The sequence below is a fragment of the Triplophysa dalaica genome, chromosome 12 (assembly GCF_015846415.1).
Source record: "Triplophysa dalaica isolate WHDGS20190420 chromosome 12, ASM1584641v1, whole genome shotgun sequence".
Classification (NCBI taxonomy): domain Eukaryota; kingdom Metazoa; phylum Chordata; class Actinopteri; order Cypriniformes; family Nemacheilidae; genus Triplophysa; species Triplophysa dalaica.
This window is the reverse complement of record NC_079553.1, coordinates 15,815,234-15,837,694: the sequence shown is the minus strand read 5'-3', so window position 1 is coordinate 15,837,694 and position 22,461 is coordinate 15,815,234. Positions and strand designations below refer to the sequence as shown.

Sequence of the window (22,461 nt, the reverse complement as noted above, 5' to 3'; positions counted from 1 at the left end):
CCTTTGAGGTAGTAGCAACATGGGAGGCTTGGGATAAGCGAGAGTGGGCACGGATTCTGGCGCCCTTCCTTACGGGAGAAGCACAGCAGGCCTACTATGCTCTCCAACCGCCACAGAATGAGGACTACGACAGCTTGAAAGCTGAGATTCTTGCCCGGGTGGGTTTGTCACCGATAGCAGCTGCTCAGCAATTTCACCAATGGTCGTATGACAAACATCGCCCCGTCAGGATCCAAGCAGCGCAGTTGGCTCGACTGGCGAATCTCTGGCTGTTGGCGGGGGAATCCACAGCAGCTCAGGTGGCGGAAAGGGTCATCATTGATCGACTGCTGCGAGCCCTGCCACGTCGGTTCAGGCGATCGGTAGGCATGCGGAACCCCAGTTCCCTCCGAGAACTTGTAGAAGCCGTGGAACTAGCGGATGCAGCTTTTGCCCGGGATGGAGGAGAGAGAGCGGTAAGCACACCCCGGAGGGGGGTTCAGGAATGGCGACCGCAGGAGGGTACCTCGCAGCCAGGCAACAGACCCCCAGTGCTCACCCCACAGGATGAATTCATGCCTACTGAAGCAGCTTCATCCTCACCAAGAGCCTGGTTAGCAGGGTGTAGTGCTCACCAGAAACTTTATTATTGAGGATTTGCCGGTCCCGGTCCTGTTGGGCAGAGATTGGCCAGGGTTCGATCAGCTCCTTACCATGGGGATGCAGCCCGGCCCCAGGAGGCCGAGATATCCCCGACAACGCACGCCACGGCCAAAGCCCGTACTGTTGCCATCCGGAAGAAACCCTGGAGGTGAGTCGGGACCCTCGCCTTCTAATCCTTTTATCGATCTCTTCAAAGGTATAACTGAAGGAGGAACTTTTGGGAGAGAGCAAAGGGAAGACGACCGACTCCGACACTGTTGGAACCAGGTACGAGTGATAGATGTAGAAATACGGCTCCCGGCTCCCCACCCAACCCCATATTTTATAGTCAACAAGGGTCTGTTGTACTGTGTCGCCCAGAGACGGGGGGAGGAGAAAACCTTACTGGTGGTACCCAAAACCAGGACTGGCATCGTCATGGAGTTGGCCCATATGCATCCGATGGCAGGACATCTAGGTGCCACCAACACTGCCCAGCGCATACGTGACTTGTTTCACTGGCCTGGATTAGAGACAGAAGTGAAGAGGTTTTGCCAGAGTTGTCCGACCTGTCAAAAGACGTCCCCACACCGGCTTCCCCCCAGTCCTCTCATCCCTTTACCCATCAGAGAGGTACCCTTCTCGCGGATTGGTATGGACTTGATAGGACCATTGCCGAGGTCTGCCTGTGGCCATGAACACATCCTGGTGATAGTGGACTATGCCACCCAGTACCCAGAAGCCGTGCCCCTCCGGAAAGCAACTACTAAAGCCATCGCGAAGGGGATGTTCATGTTGTTCAGCCGGGTGGGAATCCCGTCTGAAATCTTGACGGACCAGGGTACACCGTTCATGTCCCGACTGATGGCCGACCTCTTTCACCTCTTGAAAGTGAAACATCTCCGCACATCAGTCTACCACCCCCAGATGGATGGTTTGGTGGAAAGGTTTAACCAAACAGTGAAGAGGATGTTGCGGCGAGTGGTGGCAGAGGATGGGCGCGACTGGGACCTTGATGCTCCCGTATGTTCTGTTCGGAGTGAGAAGCAGGCCAAGGACCAATTAGCGTCGCCATGGAAACGAAACAATCACGCCGCACCAGAACGTCATCAGCACCTGAATCTAATCTCAAGAACACTTTATAAGCAGCAGAGAAACAGGAAGCAGGAGGACTTGTCATCCTGAGAGCAGCTGGCAAACTAACCTTGTATGTGTTCTCTTTACCTTAGATTCCAGCGGCTGAATGACGAGCAGACACTTTTACACGATTGCACGATTGACACCACAGGACTTTATTCACACGGGACTATCACGGACACCCCACGGACGGAGAAAGGAGGAGCCAATTCCCCACTTTGTTGTGAACTACACCAGACTCCGTTTGTTATTCTTAATAAATCTCCCTCCGGGGTGTGTGAAATACCAGTACTGTGTCTGTTGTGCTTTCTGCCCGCCACAATTGTTTCAAAGCAGCTTTACAGGGGCAAACAGGAAAAACAGAAAAGGTAAAACACACCACAGTGCATTGTATTTATACAACGAGTAAGATCATTCTAATAAATTATATCTAATTTCTTAATAAATAAATAAATGCAGTCTCCCAGTGAGCAGGCCAACACTGCCCTGCTGTGGCGAGGAACCCAAACTCCCATGATTGAACCAGGCTCAGCCGGGAGGGCCAGATCCCCTCTGATGTGTCATAGCTGCACTCAAACTGCTGACATGCGATTTCATTTTTAGCATTTAATACCAAATATTGTAACTTCAGCATTAATAAGACAAATAGTCCGTCTTTGCTCTTGGTTGGGGGTGTATTGGTCTGAGCTGGTATGGTCCGATGGTCATATATCTCTTGGCTGGTGGTGGAATTGCCTTCGATGGAGCTGGGATGGTCAGTCAGTCTGCAGCTGTAGCTGGCGTAATCTCAAATTGGGGATGGGCATCTGTCGGTCGTCTGGACATGGTGGAACTTCTTCCTACCTCGGGATGGGCCTCCCGAGGCAGAGGCAGAAAGAGAATAAAGAGAATGATTAGCGTAGCTGCTGTTCATTAACTATGAATTAAGTGAAGGCTTGGCTGAAAAGATGTGTCTTTAATCTAGATTTAAATTTGGAGAATGATTCTGACCCTCGAATAGTATCAGGAAGGCTATTCCAGAGTTTAGGTGCTACGTATGAGAAAGCTCGACACCCTTTGGTGGATTTAGTTATTCTAGGTGTTATCAAAAGTCCTAAGTTTTGAGATCGTAGAGAGCGTGATGGGTTGTAACGGGTTAAAAGCTCGGATAAGTAAGTAGGGGCTAAACCGTTTAAGGCTTTGTAAGTAATTAAAAGAATTTTAAAATCAAAACGATACTTAATGGGAAGCCAGTGAAGCGATGATAAAACTGGGGTTATGTGATCGTATTATCTTGGCCTAGTAAGAACTCTGGCAGCTGCATTCTGAACTAACTGTAGTTTGTTTATCGATGATACAGGACAACCACTAAGTAGAGCATTACAATAGTCAAGTTGTGAGGTCACAAATGCATGAATAAGCTGTTCTGCGTCAGCAACAGATCAAATATTTCGTAATTTGGCAAAATTTCTAAGGTGGAAGAAGGCTGTTTTTCTGATATTTGAGATGTGATTTTTAAATGACACGTTGCCGTCTAATATAACGCCTAGGTCTTTAACTGTATTTGTTGGAGTAACAGTGCAGCTTTCAATTTGCAGGTTGTAGTCGGAGATATTCTGTTTATGTGAATTTGGAGCTATAAGTTATATTTCTGTTTTGCTAGAGTTTAAAAGGAGGAAATTACTAGTCATCCAATGTTTTATGTCTTCGATGCACTCTGCCAGTTTGGATAGCTTAAAGGAATCATCAGGGGCCCGTTCTTCGTACGTCGCTTATTACATCCGAGATCAAATGACACATCCAAGATCATAACATCGTGCTAATCATGATCCGGCTAATTGGGTTCTTCGAAAACACCTGCTGTTTATGATTAGTATCGCTGGATTGAGTTATCTGAGATAATTGCGCGTTCATGCGCTTGTTTAAAAGGGGATATGTATCGATAGTAGAAACAATGATCAGCAACGCTGCTATTGGCTGCTCACATGGCAAAAGAGCGCGCTCAGTTTTTCAACGCAACAGAGCAAGAATTATTACTGGAAGGGTTTGCTTACAGTAATAATTTGAAAAAATAATTAAAACGCCAGTGGAGAGGGCTGGCAAAAAGTAGCAGACAAATTAAATGCGTAAGTGTTCCATGTTATGGTTATATCACTTACAATTACAGTATATAGTCTTATTTTAATAATTTCATATATATTTCAATTTTCGTAAATAATTTGTTGCTGCGTTAAATTATGTCTATAATCCAAATTGCTTGTACAGTCATTTCGACAAATAAATATTGAGTCAATTTCTTTGACTTGTAAGGGTGAAAGCTGTATAACTAATGTAATTTTTTTTGCAATTTGATATTGATCATATTTTGTCCTTGTGTATTGTAATGCCATTGAGTTCTCCTCTTTTGTGTAGTTTTACATAATAAACCAACACTTTTATCTGTTCCCAAGAAAGTGGTGGCTGAAATATGTGCAGTAAGTGGACATTTATAACTTTACATCAAAAGGAAAGAAAGTGCAACACTTTGTAAAACCCATTTTTCTTTTGCAGAGGACAGTGAAGAAACCCTCTCAGATGACTGTCCTTTGGAGGAATTACTTGTAAGTGCACAAATAACTTTATTTAATTTATAGGTGTGGACACATTATTTCTGACTGCAATATAGGAGGAGGAAACGCCTACAGACAGGCCTACAGCACAAAAATATACAGAGGTCGGCAGTCTACTTTTCCTTTTTCTGTTGCATGAGGCTTGTTGAGTTTTTTTTTTTTTTTTTAATGGCACAGGGGGATATCCGTACCCTATATAAACAGAATCTTCAACATAAAATTGAGTATTTTGCTCTTAAAAAAACAAAAATTAAGGGGAGAAATTGAACTTGACACCTTAAAGAAGAAAAAACTGGCACTAGAGATTGAGTTGCTTCAAAAGAAACTTTGGATAGTTTGCTGCCCTTGGATAACTATATATCTTATTGCAGGCAAAAGATGACCATCACTGGCTTTTCTTGAGAAACAATCATTGAAATAAAACTCCATGAACTAAGCATGTTGTCTTCTATTATTCATTTAATGAAAGTTTATGTGTAAAAAAAAGAATTCATAAAATCGTGTTCCACAATACTGTCCTGTGCAGCTCTGCCACTATTGGTCCAAGTGCACTGGCTGGAGGTCATCATCAGGCTGCACCTCCACCACAGGGGTCCTCTCCAGGTGCAACCCTCAGACCCTTAAGACACTGAAATCTTCCTTTAGTTGGCCAAAGGTCATTTTAATGCGTGGCCTTGTCCTGGCTAGAGCTGCATTGTAACGGGTTTGTGGTCCAGGGTTTGGGTTGGGGAATGCCGTCATGAAGTACTGCCTGCCTGAAGGCATAGCCCCTGTCGCCGAACAGGATCCCATCGTCAGCACCTGGAAAAATTTTGATAGGCTCAGAATAAAATTATGTAATACAGTGAGTTTTAAATAATTTTTCCTTACCACGTTCAAATAATGTGCATAAATGTGACTCTCTGAAAATCCTGGAGTCACCCACAGAACCAGGCCATGTGGCTTCCACATTTGTGATGTGGAACATGGAGTCGCACACCATCTAAAATATTTGAAATCAGTCTGCATACTTTTTGATTACGTTACTTTTATTTATTTATTGCTTATCTGAAATATGAATAATTGTTATAGTAATTTACTTGCACATTTACACTGTGAAATCCCTTTCTGTTCAAAAAATCCCCTTCATTTGGGCCAGGTGGGGCCTTGATGGGGACCTGTGTGCAGTCTATGGCACAAATAACATTAGGGAAGCCTGAGGAACAAATACTGTAAGTCCTAGGCTACTTTTTGGCATGATCATGATTCCATGATCTTCATTAACAATTATAATGTACCTGCAATGGCAAAAAAAAATCTGCTTCACAGCCTGTGGTCTTAAGTGGCATGGAAATACCACAAAGCCCCCTAAAAACTGTTTGAGTGACAGATAAACTTTGCGAGTGGCACGACATACAGCATTTTTACCCAGGTATTCTGCATCTCCAATAGTGTAAAGGAAAGTGCCACTCGCAAAGAATCGCAAAGCTATTCAAACTGTGCAGTTGTTAAACCCTGACTGCGACGAGTCGAACATTTAACGTGTGGCTCCAACAAGTTGATAATGTATATTACACCCTCCAGAGAAAAACAATATCTCTCAATCAGTAGATTATCGCGCTGCGCTAAAGGATCCTGTCGATCTCGCAAAAAGCGATTAATTTGAAAAGCTCTTCGAATTATTCTGGTACCTTCAGCAACGCATTCCTGACGTAAAAACGGACAAGACATGGCTGCGAAAGACTTCCCATATCACCTACGCTTATAAAGCCGTGATCTAATCCTGTTTACATGAAGTAAGCCTGCTCCCGAGCAGGTTCAAGTTTACGGACCTGTTGCTATGACGGCAAGTCCAGGATGAGCTTCGAAGAACCAAACAATCCAAGATCATGCCAAATCGTCAACAATCAAATCCAGCTAACCGAGTTAGCGACGTACGAAGAACGGGCCCCTGGTCTTGATGAGATATATAGCTGAGTATCATCTGCGTAACAGTGGAAGCTAATTCCATGTTTTCTAATAATATTGCAGAGGGGCCGATCCCTGAGGTAATCCATAATTTACTTGCGTAAGATTTGACGATTTCCCATTTAAATGGACATATTGATATCTGTCTGTTAAGTAAGTAGCCCAAACTTTCGTTTTTGGTTTTGCTCATTAAATATATTGTCTTTTGGTTTAATAATGATAAGGTTTTTTCTCTGACTTTTACATAAATTATTATTTGGTTATATTATTTGGGGGACAGACACAGTCTCTATGCATTTAGAAGCAGTAACATTCTTAACAGGTGAGAGGAACACAGACTATGGTTAAAATTTGTACTTACTAGTCAAATGGTGCGTAGCGTCTTTGAGATGTTGTCGGACAGAATTTCCGCTCTAAAATCATTAGATCATCCAAATCAACAACATGCGTGCTAGACCCTTAACCTACAAAACTATTGAAAGAATTCCCCCGGAAATTATAGATCCTCTTCTTAGTATTATAAACTCATCTCTGACATTAGGACATGTGCCTAAAGCATTTAAGGTGGCTGTTATAAGGCCCCTTGTCAAAAAAACCAAACTCGACCCAAGAGAACTAGGGAATTACACGCCTATATTGAATTTACCTTTTATATCTAAATTTCTTTAAAAAAACTCAGTTATGCTCCTTCCTCCAAAGGAATGACATTAATGAAGAATTCCAGTCTGGATTTTAATTGCACTTATGCTTTTGTTGTACTTATGCTGTCCTAATTGCTTCCATTACCTACCCCACTTGTAAGTCGCTTTGGATAAAAGCATCTGCTAAATGACTAAATGTAAATGTAAATGTAAATGGATTTCGAGCATGTCACAGTACAGAGACTGCTTTTATTCAGAGTTACAAATTATCTGCTTTTAGCGTCTGACCGTGGAATGTATTTCGTTATTGGTGCTGCTAGACCTTAGTGCTGCATTTGACACCATTGACCACAGCATACTTCTACACAGACTCGAAAAGTACGTCGGCATTAATGGAATAGCATTGAAATGGTTTAAGTCTTATTTATCCGACCGTTTTCAATTTGTAGCAATAAACAATGATGTGTCCCGCAAATCGCAAGTCCAGTACGGTGTACCACAGGGCTCAGTCTTAGGGCCTCTGCTCTTCGCATTATATATGCTACCTCTAGGAGATATAATAAAGCAACACGGAATTAGCTTTCACTGTTTTGCTGATGATACTCAACTTTATATTTCCTCAAAGTCTCATGAAACCCAGCAGTTCCATCGAATAAAGGAATGCATAGTTGATTTAAAAAACTGGATGAGTAACAATTTTTTACTACTGAACTCGGACAAAACAGAAGTGTTACTTACTGGACCAAAAACCGCCACTCATAGCAACCAAGAATACTGCTTAACTATTAACGGATGCTCCATAAAATCCTCGTCGTCAGCTAAGAATCTTGGCGTTGTATTCGATAGTAATCTGTCATTTGAGAGCCATGTCGCCAACACCTGTAAAATTGCATTTTTCCATTTTAAGAATATATCTAAACTACGTCATATGCTGTCACTGTCAGATGCAGAGAAATTAATTCATGCATTCATGACATTGAGACTAGATTACTGTAATGCACTTTTAGGTGGTTAACCTGCAGGCCTATTACAAAAACTGCAACTGGTTCAAAACGCGGCAGCTCTATTTCTTACACGTTCAAAAAAGTATGAGCATATAACCCCGGTTCTGTCAACCTTGCACTGGTTACCTATAAAGCATCACATTAACTTTAAGATCTTGCTTATTACCTATAAAGCCCAACATGGTCTAGCGCCACAGTATTTGAATGAATCTATTGTATTATAATCCTTCAAATGCATTACGCTCTCAGGCGTCCTGTTAGTTGGTAATACCTAGAATTTCAAAATCAAGTAAATGGGAAGCGGTGACCTGACAAGAGCTGAGATGATAGATCTGGATAAAGGACGCGGCAACTTGACATGATTTTTCTACAACTCTTCAAATGCTATTAGATTGTTAATGATAATCTTAAATCTATAATTTACCTTATTAGTAAGTTTATTTATTTTTTATTTAGTATTTTGTTGTGCAAGCACTGTTGAGCTTGTGCAGAGGCAGCAGCTTTTGCCAGAGGGGAACTGGAATCCCCTGGTTGGGCCTGGGTTCTTCTGAGGGTTTTTTCTCAATGGAGTTTTGGGTTCCTCGAAACACAGTGTCATCAGTTTGTCTAAAAGAATACAGAATGTTTCAATGTTTCGAGCAAAATTTACATGTGATAGGGAGGAGATGTAAATTTGTTTCATACCACTAACATGTTGAAAATATACTAACATTATCATAATTCTTAATGTTTTCGTCAGAACGACTTTACAAACGATTTACACAAAAAATAGTTTCATAGATTCATTACTTAGCTCCAGTGTGTTTTGCTCAATGACAATCACGTCCATTATGCCCAATTATCATTGTTGACCAGTTCCCATTCACAAACACAAAGCATGACACACAGTCACATCACTTCGAAACACACTGAACCAATGAAGAAAGCTTATCAGTGTGACCCTCTACAGGTTATTGGATTCAATGTGTGTTTATTATGTGTTTATGAAAAATAACATTAATCAGGTTTTGCGATAGAACTGGTGATTTTTTTATTGTTATAGGTGAAACACAGGCAGCAGTGTGATAGTGTGTCATAGCTAATCTCTGATACTGTATTTAGTAGTATGAGCTTCATAAAACACTTTTTATCATGCATGTATAATGCAGTATGGACAGTTGAACTTTATTTTACATCTATGCACAGTTTATAAATCATACAATATATAAAAATGCTGAAGCATCCACACTAGATTCTCACAATCAAGCATTGTTGCTTTGTGAACAGTGATGCTGTTGTATGATAATGAGCATGCTCAGACAATCACTGCCAGCTCCCTCGCTGGTCAGTCTGCGCTCGACTCACACGTACACATACGGAAGGGGGGGGACTGTGGAGCCCTAGATTAATCATTCTTTTAGGGCATGAGCAAAGACAAACGCATCTTTTGAATATCTATTACTTGCAAAATCTTAAATTGAATAATATTTAATATATTAAAGCAAGTTACAAATCTGTATCTATCTGTTTTTATGCAGATGTTTGTTTTTACGTACCAAACTGACTTAGTAAGGCAAAGGTACTGATGAAAGTTGTGATGCTGCATGTATCTCAGCAAACACAGCTTCCAAATGAGTCAAGCATTCTACCAGATGATCAGCCATCCATGACTGATCCTAGCTGACAGGGAAGAACTAATCCTTGTCAAAATCAGGAAGACCCCTACAGGCACCGTGAGAAAGATGTGGGTGGCTAGTAACATTCCTCACTTAGTTCAGAGTGTAGACATATTTGATTAGACGCAATCACTATCTTCAAAATACTTCAACATCAATGTTTTACGTACATTAAACAGTATACGAGTTTGTATTGGAATTATCAAATCAAAATATCTATTTCTTTAAAAAAAAACTAAATGAGTTCATGAATGACTGGTAATTATCATACAAATACGACCTGCAGAAAAATGGGCATCATAATACTGTGGAGTTTGATTGAATATGACCTGTAGACCTGTAATAGCCTCGACTAAATGAATAAATGTAAATGTAGTCCTAATGATCAACCTGACACTAGCACTTGGCTATGGTGGTGTTTACTCCCATCTAGTGGTCACTTTATGTTTTGAATTCTTTACAATAATGTGATCATCCACCACCACCTAAGGAAAGTGGTGTGAATCTATTTTTTGGTGTTGTTTACTCCAGACCGCCTAGATTTTGAGATGGCGAGTGTGTAATAAAGCAGATTTCACATATCAATGCCAGTTCCATTGATTTACGTGAGCATATGTCCTAGCCAAACTTCTGCTGTAAATATTATATATATATATATATATATATATATATATATATATATGTTAATATACTTTCTCCCATAAATAATCCAGTATGTAAAAAGGTAGACAATATGATCCATCATGCCCAACAATCTACGTAACAACATCTAACAATATTACAATATTTGGTATTAAATGCTAAACTAAAATCACATGTCACCAGTTTGAGTGCAGCTATGACACGTCAGAGGGGATCTGGCCCTCCCGGTTGAGCCTGGTTTCTCCCGAGGTTTTTTTTCTCCATTAATCAATCATTGGAGTTTGGGTTCCTCGCCACAGCAGGGCAGTGTTGGCCTGCTCACCGGGAGACTGAATTCATTCATTTATTTATTTATAAATTAGATATTATTTATTAGAATGATCTTACTCGTTGTATAAACACCATGCACTGTGCTGTGTTCTAACTTATCTGTTTTTCCTGTTTGCCCCTGTAAAGCTGCTTTGAAACAATACACATTGTGAAAAGCGCTATATAAATAAACTTGAATTGAATTGAATTGAATCTTAAAAAATAGAATGTCATCTTGTACTTTTCATGACTTTTATGTACTGATGTTTTGATACACTAAAATAACTGATCACCAAATCACCAAATCACACACAGTTATTGTTGATGAGGACGATTTTCCATGAGGACGATTTTCCTGCTACTGCTGCAGCGGCTCCCATGGACACACCAGCTGCTCCATCCACTCCCAACAAAGCCCCAGCAGTACCACCAGCTCCCAGTATCAGCGGTGATGCACCAACTATCAACAGAATGAGCACAGCTAATACAGATGCCCCCAATACTGCCTTTCCTTCTATCTCTCGGGCCATTGGACCACCAACGGTGGCCCCTAAACCAACCTGACAAACTTTTGTCACATAGAACCCAGCAGATATTGCCTCTACAGAGGATGTGCGGGTCATACGGAAGATGATATTCTCTTTGCTTATCTCTTGTCCTGCCTGCGCAATTTTACCGACATCCCTGCCACCTCCTTTCCGGCATGACACAGCGATAGCAAATGTGGAAAACATTGTCATGCAGCCCATAAACTTCCAAAAGTTCAAATGCTGCGACCTCATTAGCCCAGAGGACATGCTCAAAACCAGGACTATCAGTATAACAAAAACAAATCTGTAGTCTCCAAAGCCAAAGATGCCAAAGCCAGCTGTCACAGAGGCAGTCACTGTCATCGGGATTCCAGAAAATGCCCATAACTCCATGTATTTGGCTATGACTTTACGTAAGTGCTGTCGAGAGGTCCTGTGCTTCATTTCCACCTCACAAGCCTTCTGGTATTGCTTCTCTATTTTCTCTCTTTGTCTTTGTTGGGCCTCCCAATCAGATCTGTCTTCATGCTTTTCCACTTCAGTTTTTTCCATATCAAGGGTGACAATCCTTTGTTCAATCTCTACTGCCACTCGGTGTCTCTCTTGTTCGGTTTTACAATCCCTGTCGCTATTTTCCAAACTTCCACAGCAATCCCATTCCCTGCACATAAACTGCCCAACAGTGTGCATTAACAGTTTTAACACTGTGAAAATCCCCAGCACCCAGAGCAGACTGACCACACCATAGCTCATAAGTTGTTCAATGAAGGCCCCCATTGCCGCACCGCTTGATGTTGTGGCCAGGGCCGCAACAAGCCCAATCATGTCCAAAAGGGTTAAGGCAGTGCTGGAAAATAAAGATGGCCACACAAAATAGTGACACTTTGGGCCCAATTTGGACATTTCTCTCCCACCGCACTCACAAACCAATCAAAATCTGTTATGTGCCCCACCCCCCAACACAAACAGCAAAAAACTTTGCAGGTCCTTCGGATGAGAGGGAGCCTATGAAAACTGCTTCAGTGAGCACAATTATAGTAACGCTGCATCTTATTGTCAGTAACAGTAATGCCGTTGTAACGGGTAAACAGTAATTTCTTTCTATACTAAAAGTATATACTCAACAATTTTTGTTTACACTGCTGAAAAAATTAGAAAATAATTCATAGTAATATAACCTGTGATTTATTTTGTAAACCGCAAATAAATTCGTCTCAGTTACGTCTGTAACCTTTGTTCCCTGATGGTGGGAACGAGACGTTGTGTTGAGAGACAGACTGGGGTTTGATCTTGAGAACCTATCATCTCCGAGATAAATTTAAAACGCCAATGGGCTTTGGTTTCCTCTTTGTGCTGAGGAACCTGAGAGGTATCTCCCAGTTGCAGCGGATCGGCAAACCGTTGTGGCATGAAGATACAACGTCTCGTTCCATCCATCGGGGTACGTAGGTTACAGACGTAACCGAGACGTTCCCCTTCAGTCGGTCTCTTGACGTTGTGTTGAGAGACAGACTGGGGAACTATCTCTACACGCCACAGCGCTGAGCTGTATTACGACTTCAAGCTGAGCGACACTGACTAGCCTGGCGAGTCACAAGTGAGGGGTGCAGTGAGACGTAACCTTCCAGTGGAATAATAGTGGACATACTGCGAAGCCTGTAATGACAGTCATCACGGACAAGGCGTTCGCCTTGTAAGTGATGCGCCGTCCGGAGCCGTCCCACTGGGGAAAACACCACTCTCCTCTTGGAGAGTGTGTTACGGAGACCACATCCTGCCATACGGGAGGTGACATGTGGAGATATTGACATGGTCTCCCTAAGGAGATCACATGCGAAAAAATTGTCCGACCATAGGGGGACAGAACCCAGGTGGGAGTGCTACCAGAGGGGAGGTCACAGATTCACCAACAGGGGAATCAGGAGTGAAGGAATACAACACACAGGACTACCCATCGGGGGAGTCAGTACGTATGGGGCAATAGTCCTAGTATAGGGGTCCACCTGAGTATGGGCGACTCTACCAGTACTGGACTTGGTTCCAACAGACCCCTCCGCCCGGTCTGCTACCAAAAAGCTTAGTGATGGATGGAATGCCTATACTACACCCAATGGGGGAATGTAGGGAGGCTATATAGCGCACTGTACTTACTTGAAGAAGGAAGAAGGCGCTTTCGCAGGCGTACGCCAAGGCCAGATGCCTGTCCTACACGGTAGGAGAAGATGCCTGTTCTTAGGAGATGCCTGTTCTTAGGAGAAGAATTCCTTGAATTTGTCCTGTTCGTAGTTATAAGCGAAGGCTCTGAAGAACAAAAGGTAAATGAATGCTGCAGAGACCAGCATGCAAATTTCATTCGCCAAATTTCACTGGCCTTTTCTATAGTAGTCAGAGTTGATTGGTTCTCAAGGGCGAACCCCATCTGTCGTCTCGACACAACGTTGAGAGACCGACAGAAAGGGAACATATGTTATTTACATGTTTATTTAAATACACAATTGCATTGCCATTTTGCATATTGCATTTCAAAATTGAAAACCACAACCAATATGCTTCAATAGATTCTATTACACACTATGCTTTATTAAAGTTTTTATTTCAGTCTAAATGCAACTTAAGTTAGTTTATACATATTCTTTATTGTAGAATTAAATGTTATGCATAACTATTACTGTAGCTTGCCACATATGCCATTGAATTTGCATACATGTCTAATATGTATTAAATGTATATGCACCCACAAACGCTGGAAGCCAGCGCACAGTGGGGGAGCTGGGAGCGAGCGTGCACTACGCACACACTGGGTAAATGCACCAACAACGAAGGCTGGGAGTGAGCGCAAACAGTGGAAGCAAGCAAAAATGCAGGCAGTGAGAGCCCACATCCCAGGCAGCTGCCTCAGATTGCAGTGATATGAGCTTGGCTATTCTGGAGCAATAAACGATCAATCCATGTAGGTCTGGGCGTGGTCACGACTAAGACTCCATCCATCCATCCATCCATCCATCCACCCATCCATTTTCTTCCACTTATCCTGGGCCGGGTCGCGGGGGCAGCAATCTAGGCAGGGATGCCCAGACTTCCCTCTCCCTAGGCACTTCCTCCAGCTCTTCCGGGGGACATCGAGGCGTTCCCAGGCCAGCCGGGAGACATAGTCCCTCCAGCGTGTCCTAGGTCTTCCCCGGGGTTCTCCTCCCGGTGGGACATGCCCGGAACACCTTCCCGGGAAGACGTCCAGGGGGCATCCGGAAAAGATGCCCGAGCCACCTCAGCTGTCCCCTCTCGATGTGGAGGAGCAGCGGCTCTACTCTGAGTTCTTCCCGAGTGACTGAGCTTCTCACCCTATCTCTAAGGTATCGCCCAGCCACTCTGCGGAGAAAGCTCATTTCGGCCACCTGTGTCCGGGATCTTGTCCTTTCGGTCATGACCCACAGTTCATAACCATAGGTGAAAGTAGGAACTTAGATTGACCGGTAAATCGAAAGCACCCTGGAGAGGGTATAGAGCTGGTCCAGTGTTCCACGACCGGGACAAAAACCACACTGTTCCTCCTGAATCCGCGGTTCTACCATCGGCCGGATTCTCCTCTCCAGTACCCTGGCATAGACTTTCCCAGGGAGGCTGAGAAGTGTGATCCCCGATAGTTGCAGCACACCCTCCGGTCCCCCTTCTTAAAAACGACTGAGACTCGTTTTTAGAAAATTGTTCATATTTTTTATTGCAATGTAAGAAGTTCAACTATCAAAAACAGCATGTTTGGAATTTGATTGGATAATAAGAACAAATAACTGGCCATTGTGGCCAAAGCACTCCGTTTGACTTTTCCAAGATCTTCTACTCTGCCCTGTCGAACCTGGAAGCTAACCTTACCCACTGAACACTTTCTGAATTTGAATCTGAATTTCTGAATTTATTTTTCTATAATGAATTTGAGAATTTAAATATTATATATTCATATTCAAGTATTAAAAATCGAATTCAGAACTATATTGAATGTCAGGAAATATTCAATGTTGTGCAATTACACTTATCTATAATTCTGATTTACAAAATTCAAATTCAGATTGTTTTGTCAGATTTCTGGCTCCATAGTGGCTCTCCCGAATAACAGGAACAAATAATGGATTTCACATTTCCTTAAGACAACCATTGATTTTAAAGTAGCTATAATCGGGACACTAAGATACTAGAGACATGTGGTCCGTGGTAAAGTGGTATACGTATATCGTAAACCATTGAAATATGTTAAGAAATGTAAACATGATTGTGCTTTTAATGCAGAAAAAGCGAAGCTCACCCATTGGGTTCAGTAGGCTTTTAGTGCACTGTTGTCCTTACCAATACCGCGGCGCTATTGACGTATCGCAGCAGCGGAACTTAGCGGACAATATGGGGTCTAGTTGTATATATAAATACACATATACCTGTATATATGTCTATGATCTAAACAAGTTTTTCTCAACCTGGGGTACGTGGACCCCTAGTGGTTCGTGGTGTAATTGCAGGGGGTCCGTAGGACCCATTAAAATATGCTTTATCGTCAGATCGTTTTTAAGGAATGTGTCAGGTACATTATGTAATGGTCACTTATAATGGTAACTGATCAGTAATGGATGTCAAAAGAATAAACTAAACTGCAGTAAAGTGTGTTTATACTTTTGGCGACGTAATTGTGATTATTGTGTAAGTTTACTGCAATTTAAAACCATTAAATTGTCACATGTGATTTTTAGTTAGGCTTACTTATTGACTTAACAAATATAACATTTTGGACTTTCCTATTCCTTTTATTTGACCAATTTATTGGAAATATGTTGTTGTGCCAAGGACACCAACACCAAGTATTTAGTGAGAGCAGGAATGAAACACCCCATGCCATAGTAAAGCGGAACCTTTCGTTAAAGCTCAGTGCAGTACGGACAGTTTTAATGATACACGTAAATATCAGTGAAGATGGCGGCATGCTTGAAGAAGCCACATGTCATTGTTGAAGATGCAAATGGTAACGAAATGCTACTCTTTTATTTTAAATATGCAATATGTTACTTTTCAAGGGTGTATTTATCGTTTTAATTAAGCGGCCAATCATGCAAGATACGTGATAGAATTGTATTAACTCGTGTCTCATTTCACGTGATGCATTGCTGTTGGGTTAGTGATTGAGTAACACTTTTTATTAAACCTCATGATTTGTCGAGATTAACTGTCTTTATGCTTAGGGACGTCAGAAATCCAAATCAGAATCAACTTTATTGCCAAGTACTGTGCGTTTACACGTACGTTTGAAGAAATTTGCCTTAGTGACCTGGTGGTGCTGGTGCATAACCGTGACAGCTAATATAGAATAAATACACAGGAAAATAATATCCAAATATTAAAATTAAACGTAACAATGAAGCTAAGTTTAAAGGTATGTGTGCAGATGGCTCGTACCATATTAAAACTAATTCATCAGATGGTATTGATGCTTTAACCTTCTGGTATTAAAATTGTACCTGACATATCGCTTATTGCTCCTAAACTCTTTGTAAGTCGCTTTGGATAACCGCGTCTGCTAAATGTAAATGTATCTGATTATAGTTACTATTCAGCTGCACATAGTTTTATATATCCGCTTTTACTTGTATAGATTATGTGTTATTGTAAGGCATGGTGACATCCTATTAAAATTAATCCGCCTCTTTATTTCATGCTAACAATAACAAATTGTAGTGATGTAACTGTGAATGCAAATACAATTGAGCTGCAATGGCATCAAGACAGTGTGAGGAATACTTGTTTTATTATTGTGTGTGTGCAGGGGAAGTTTCTGATAATAGCATTTGCATAGATGAGGAGGATGAGGCATCAGGAAGTGAAAACCAGGATGCGGATGAAGAGGATGAGGAGTCCTCAGATATGGGGAGTGATGGAGATGAAGAGGACCAGAAGGGATCAGATATAGGGAGTGATGGAGATGAAGAGAACCAGAAGGCATCAGATATGGGAAGCGATAAAGATGAAGAGGATCCCAATCCCAATGCCGGCTGGGCTGAGGCTATGGCAAAAATCCTGGGGAAGAAAGTACCAGAAAGTAAACCCATCATTCTTGTTAAGAACAAAGAGCTGGACAAGATCAAGGAGAAGGAGAAGAAAGAGCGTCTTGAAAAAAAGAAGCAGGTATAGCACCTTAAATATTCTCTATTGAAAGCAATTTACTCAAAATAGACATTAATACATGCTACATCACTCAATAAACTTTTTTATATAATTGACAGTTTGATAAGAAACGAACATGGGAGAATATGTGCCGCGAGAAGCCTGATGTCGTAAGAGACAAAGACCATGAGAGGAATCTACAGAGAATTGCAACTAGGTAATAATGTATCCCCTTTAACATGTGTGCTTCTATCTGGGAGAACCAGTCTCCCCTTTAACCAGGGTTAAGAAGGCTCTTTACAAGATGTAAAACTGTGTGACTCATACATTATGTGAAAGTGACCTATTTGTCAGGTATGGTGACCCATACGCGAAATGCGACCTCTGCTTTTAACCCATCCAGTGAGTAGTGAACACACGCGCACAGTAACCACTGAATATATGTGTTAGCACAGCAATAAAATTAAAACAATTGATACCAATACTGCTTCTTTGTTAGAGACAGGCTGTTGGGCTTTCAAAAATAATCGATTTTACGATGCACCGCGATTCAGATGTGAATGATTACTAGGGCTGCATGATTCTCACTAAAATGCGAATCACAATTTTTCTTCATGGGAATTGAGATCACGATTCTCTCACACGATTCTCGTTTTTTCAACCAAAACTTTTATTGAACTCAGGTAAAAAATTGAACATACTACATTTAGTTATTATTAAGTTCAAAAAGTAACAAAAATTGTCTCTCCTTTTTTTTTCTCCTTGTGAATAACTGTGCTTAAGCTGTTGAACATAAATAAGAGAAGAATGTTAACAATAATAAACAAAAATAACAAAGGAAACTGTGCTTTTGGACCATAAGTAAATAACTTAATTACTTAATCTGTTAAAAATAAATAGAAGAGTATTAATTTATGTTATGTAATGCACTGTCAGGCTTAAATACGGCTCCATAGTTCGGCTTGATCATAGGTCTGCTGTTGTGGCGAAGTTTTCCATATCTTGCAGTTCTTTCTCGACTTTCATTCTACACTGAGTGTATAGATTTGGCAATGCAACAGACGAAAAATAGTTGCGAGAGGGCAGAGAGTAGCGCTTGTCAATAGTCTTTATCATTGCCTTGAATCCCTCGCTTGTAACTGTGTTGATTGGAGCCATGTCTTTAGCTAGATGGCGTTTGTTATATCTTTGTGCGGCTGGGAACTTGAAGGGTATGGCGATGCACCGTGTAATGTCTGAGTTATGGACGTTTGTGTCGTCTGGTGGCCGGCATTTTTAGGTTTAGCTCCCTTGTCTCTCATTGCTAACTCGTACTGTATATTGTGTTGACGTTTGAGGTGGTTATATAGATTTGATGTATAACCTTGCGGTGCTGCGACGATGCAAAAAAGAACTGCTTAAAATGTTGACTGTTGCATCATCTTCAGGTTCTAATACTGATGCTTCGTCGTCAACAGGATTTTCCACACTGGTGTCCATTTCCTCTTTTTCCACTCCAAATCCACAAAGTAAGCTGACTGCAACCGTTAGCTCTGTGACTGCAACCGTTAGCTCTGTGACTGCAACCGTTAGCTCTGTGACTGCAACCGTTAGCTCTGTGACTGCAACCGTTAGCTCTGTGACTGCAACCGTTAGCTCTGTGACTGCAACCGTTAGCTCTGCCTCCTAATAAATAACACGTCATGTGAGTGATAGCGCGTAACAAAGTAAATGAGAGAGGAAGGAAGGGATCGAGATCTAACTCATTTGCTATCTTTGACCTGATGACGGTGAATTAACAGTGTTTTGTTTTAGACTGTGTGACCAATACGTGAGTGATCTAAATGCGGGAAATACAAGGAAGTGAATCGCCGTCCTTAAGAAATTAGATCGCATTTATGTATGAATCAAGATCTATTTTTTTTTCCGATTAATCGTGCAGCCCTAATGATTACTTTATCGATGCAAACAAACATATAATCGATTGTGGAATCTGTTGAGATATGCAAACTGAAAAAAGTAATAAATATACTGTTAAAAAAAACATGCAATCAATTGCATATCTGCCAGTGGTTACTGATTTATTGTAAATAGAAAGTGTTGTTGTTATGTCTTATCTTATATGAAAACGTTGCTTTTGACAAAAAGCATATAAATACATCTTTCAGACTATAGTTTCAGCGCGACTAGTGCTTGCACGTCTCTCCCTCTCTCTCTTCTTTCTGGCCCATTGAGTGTGTGCGTGGAGGTGCCTGACCACCAGTTAACTTCCAGTTTGTGTTTGGCTAGTGTCTAATAATATATCTATTTATATTTTATTTATGTTAATATTCATTTGTATTATTATTTTACTGTATAATAATTGTATTGAATTTTGTTGTATGTTAATTTTATTAAATAACCAGTTTGTCCTGTAGTTTTGATGCAGTTAATCAAACCACATGGTACATTGACGTCTAGCTGTTGATCTTGGTATCGCACTCTTAATTCGAAATATTGGAGAGACAAGTTTAGCCAAGTAATGGTTCTTTTCGGTTTCTTTGGCTTATCATCAGCAATAATCTTCGGGCACTCTATTGTTTGTGAATGTGTACTGGAAGTTATGTTGGAGGTCACAAAAGTGCGCATTCGCAGTAACGTTTGTTTATGTTGTTACGATGAAATAGTCTAGATTTGGGGCTTTGACAAGAAAGATCCGCGACACTTACAGCTTGTCTACTGTGCACTCGAGCGGCGCGACGTGTCAAAAGACAATAGAACTTATGATATACAGAAATTCCCACTGTATGCCCCGCTTCCTATTGTCTTTTGTCGTGTCACACACCGCCGCTCGCACGTGTTGTAGACGGAGTGTTAAAGTGTGAGGGAGACAGACTTACTTGTTCAGTAATATTTCAAATTGATGATGCAATGCATCGTGTGATCTTGATACATCGGGATATCGAATCGAAGTGTTGACATGATAATCGAATCGTGAGAGAAGTGACGATCCGCACCCCTAGCTGTTTAATTTTCTTCCACCGAAAGTTTATTGTACTGTTGTGTGGTCTCTCCAGGGGTGTAGTGCAGTTGTTCAATGCTGTGAAGAAACATCAGAAAAATGTGGATGACAAGATGAAGGATGTTGGGGGTTCAGTGAGAAAGAAAGCCAAAATCCTCTCCTCTGTGTCTAAGAAAGACTTTATTGATGTCCTTCGAGCAGCAGATGGTGTTCACACACCTGCCATCAAGAAAGATGCGGTAAAAGTAGTCTGCTTTTTCTGTCTTCCATGCTTCATGTTATTGTGAAATCGAAAATGTCCCTTAAATAATGCATAGGGTAATTTCTTTGACAATTTACTCACATTTATGCCTTCCTAGATGTAAATTACTTCTTTTCTTCAGCCATTTGTATAAACATGTATATAAAAATTTGATAATTTTTATTTCTTGATGAACTCTTCCTTTATCTCAAAGACAAACAATTATTGTTGTAGACCATCTGTGCCAAGTTATCACACGGATGTATTTCATGCTTGGTGTTTCAAAGAAAATAAAGCATGTCTATATGACTTATATATTTCACTCTTGTAGGGTGTAAGAAGTAACACTGTGTACATTAATTTTTTCAGTACATGTTATGTAGAATAGGATATAAACTTTACAGCAGGGTTTAGACCACGAGCCTGTTTCTTACCCAAATTTACACTTATTCTCTCTTAGTATCCTGTAGAAGTGAAGGAGGAGCATCCATCGTGGAGTGTGCTGAGAGATGATTTTATGATGGGCGCCTCTATGAAGGACTGGGATAAGGAGAGTGATGAAGGTGGAGGTGAACAGGAGCCAGCTGAGGACCACAGCAGTGATTCTGAGTGATCCCATCACTGATGCCCATCTGCATCATAAGTTATATACACACATATGTGTAATGACAGAAAACTGCCCCTGTTAAATGCTAAAACTCTACATTACCCAGAATTCTGTACGGGCAGATCATATGGCTGAGTTTGAAATGGGGAAAGACACTGGTTTGAGACATTGCCCTAATCTGGATATTGTGACAAAGACTGTTTATACAAATGCTGTTCTGTATATAGTCATTTATATCACTGTTCTCCGAAATTTGAAATGGGTGCTTGTGGTATCTTTTCTAAAAATAAAAACACTGCTTACTTGTATGTTTATGTAATGCAATGCAATGGCATCCATGGATTTTAGGTGTCCAAATAGTTTCCAGACATATTTCTTTGGTGGGTTTATGTACTTTGTGATGGTGTTTTTAGGTGACCACAGGGTGGTGCTGCTCTCAAAGTATTGCAATGACTTACAGGACACAATTGATCTCCAGACTTGCAGGGGGGAGCCAGTTCTGGAAATTATAATGAACCATCCTCATATGATTTGATGACATGATAAGGTGACTGTCAGTTTTAATTCATTTTAGCAGATGAGTGTGTGCCAATCTGCATGCCGGTGTTTGATTGTTGCCAGGAGTGTTGTCACAGTTGACCTTTGACCTTACTTTCTCTATCGTTCTCAGTCAAACTATCTGTGTACGCAACGTTGAGATATATTTACCCAGTGTCTGAGATGGTACACTATCAGCCTCTGAGTTACAGAACTTTATTTAGTCCAACGTTAAACACTCATTCATCACATTGATACCACAAACTAACTGCCACTCAGGAATGCCTGTACTCTCTCCAGGGCAAATTGAATAAGAGCAGAATTTACAAATAACCTGGCTTCCTTTGGTGTCATTTGAATAGACAATTATTTTCAAGGTGACAGTCAGTGTTTTTATTTATAGGGAATTCTGGTGTAAACGGGATGTTCAATTTGAACACTTTTTGCATGGTAAAAGTTTGATGTTTAGAAATAATAGTTGAAGTGGTTATTCAGAAATGTAAAAATACATATATAAGTTGTGTGTTATACAAGTTTTTTCTTAAAAATGATAAAGTCAAGCAGTTGAGGTGGGGAGATGCAGAAAGATTGAGAAACATTCATGTTCCACACTGAGAATCTGTGATCTACTGATTTAACAGTCTCCCAAAACGGTTATCAGATAGATTTGTATGAGTTGGTTCGACTACTGGGCTGCTTTTTCATTTCTTATCAGTTCCCTGTGTCATAACAGTAGTTAAACCATAAACTACTATTTTTGTGTATTTATTTGCAGTATTTTAAATGAAGTGAGATGATAGCATCGATGGGTGGTCTTGGGTACTGTACTGTAAATATCTAATTTTACTTATAAATAAAACATTGCCTATAGCTTTCCAAAACTCTGT

General features: G+C 41.0%; 1 protein-coding gene and 1 long non-coding RNA gene across 3 annotated transcripts; one reads left to right on the top strand and one right to left on the bottom strand.

The window, feature by feature from the left end:
• Positions 1–5,024: 5,024 nt before the first annotated feature.
• Positions 5,025–5,821, bottom strand: LOC130433354 (uncharacterized). Its single transcript, XR_008908567.1, has 3 exons — positions 5,426–5,821; positions 5,217–5,328; positions 5,025–5,147 (listed from the first exon to the last, which is right to left on the bottom strand). It is a non-coding gene; the product is annotated as an uncharacterized LOC130433354 (long non-coding RNA).
• Positions 5,822–15,993: 10,172 nt separating this feature from the next.
• rrp15 (ribosomal RNA processing 15 homolog) lies at positions 15,994–21,345 on the top strand. 2 transcript variants are annotated; one of them, XM_056763494.1, is made up of 5 exons: positions 15,994–16,073; positions 16,872–17,230; positions 17,329–17,426; positions 20,245–20,428; positions 20,891–21,345. In XM_056763494.1, the coding sequence occupies exons 1-5, from the start codon at positions 16,025–16,027 to the stop codon at positions 21,041–21,043; spliced, it is 843 nt and encodes a 280-aa protein (XP_056619472.1). In that variant the 5' UTR covers positions 15,994–16,024; the 3' UTR covers positions 21,044–21,345. The 2 variants fall into 2 exon arrangements, with proteins under 2 accessions (XP_056619472.1, XP_056619471.1); XM_056763493.1 differs by having other exon boundaries at positions 20,245–20,434.
• Positions 21,346–22,461: the final 1,116 nt, after the last annotated feature.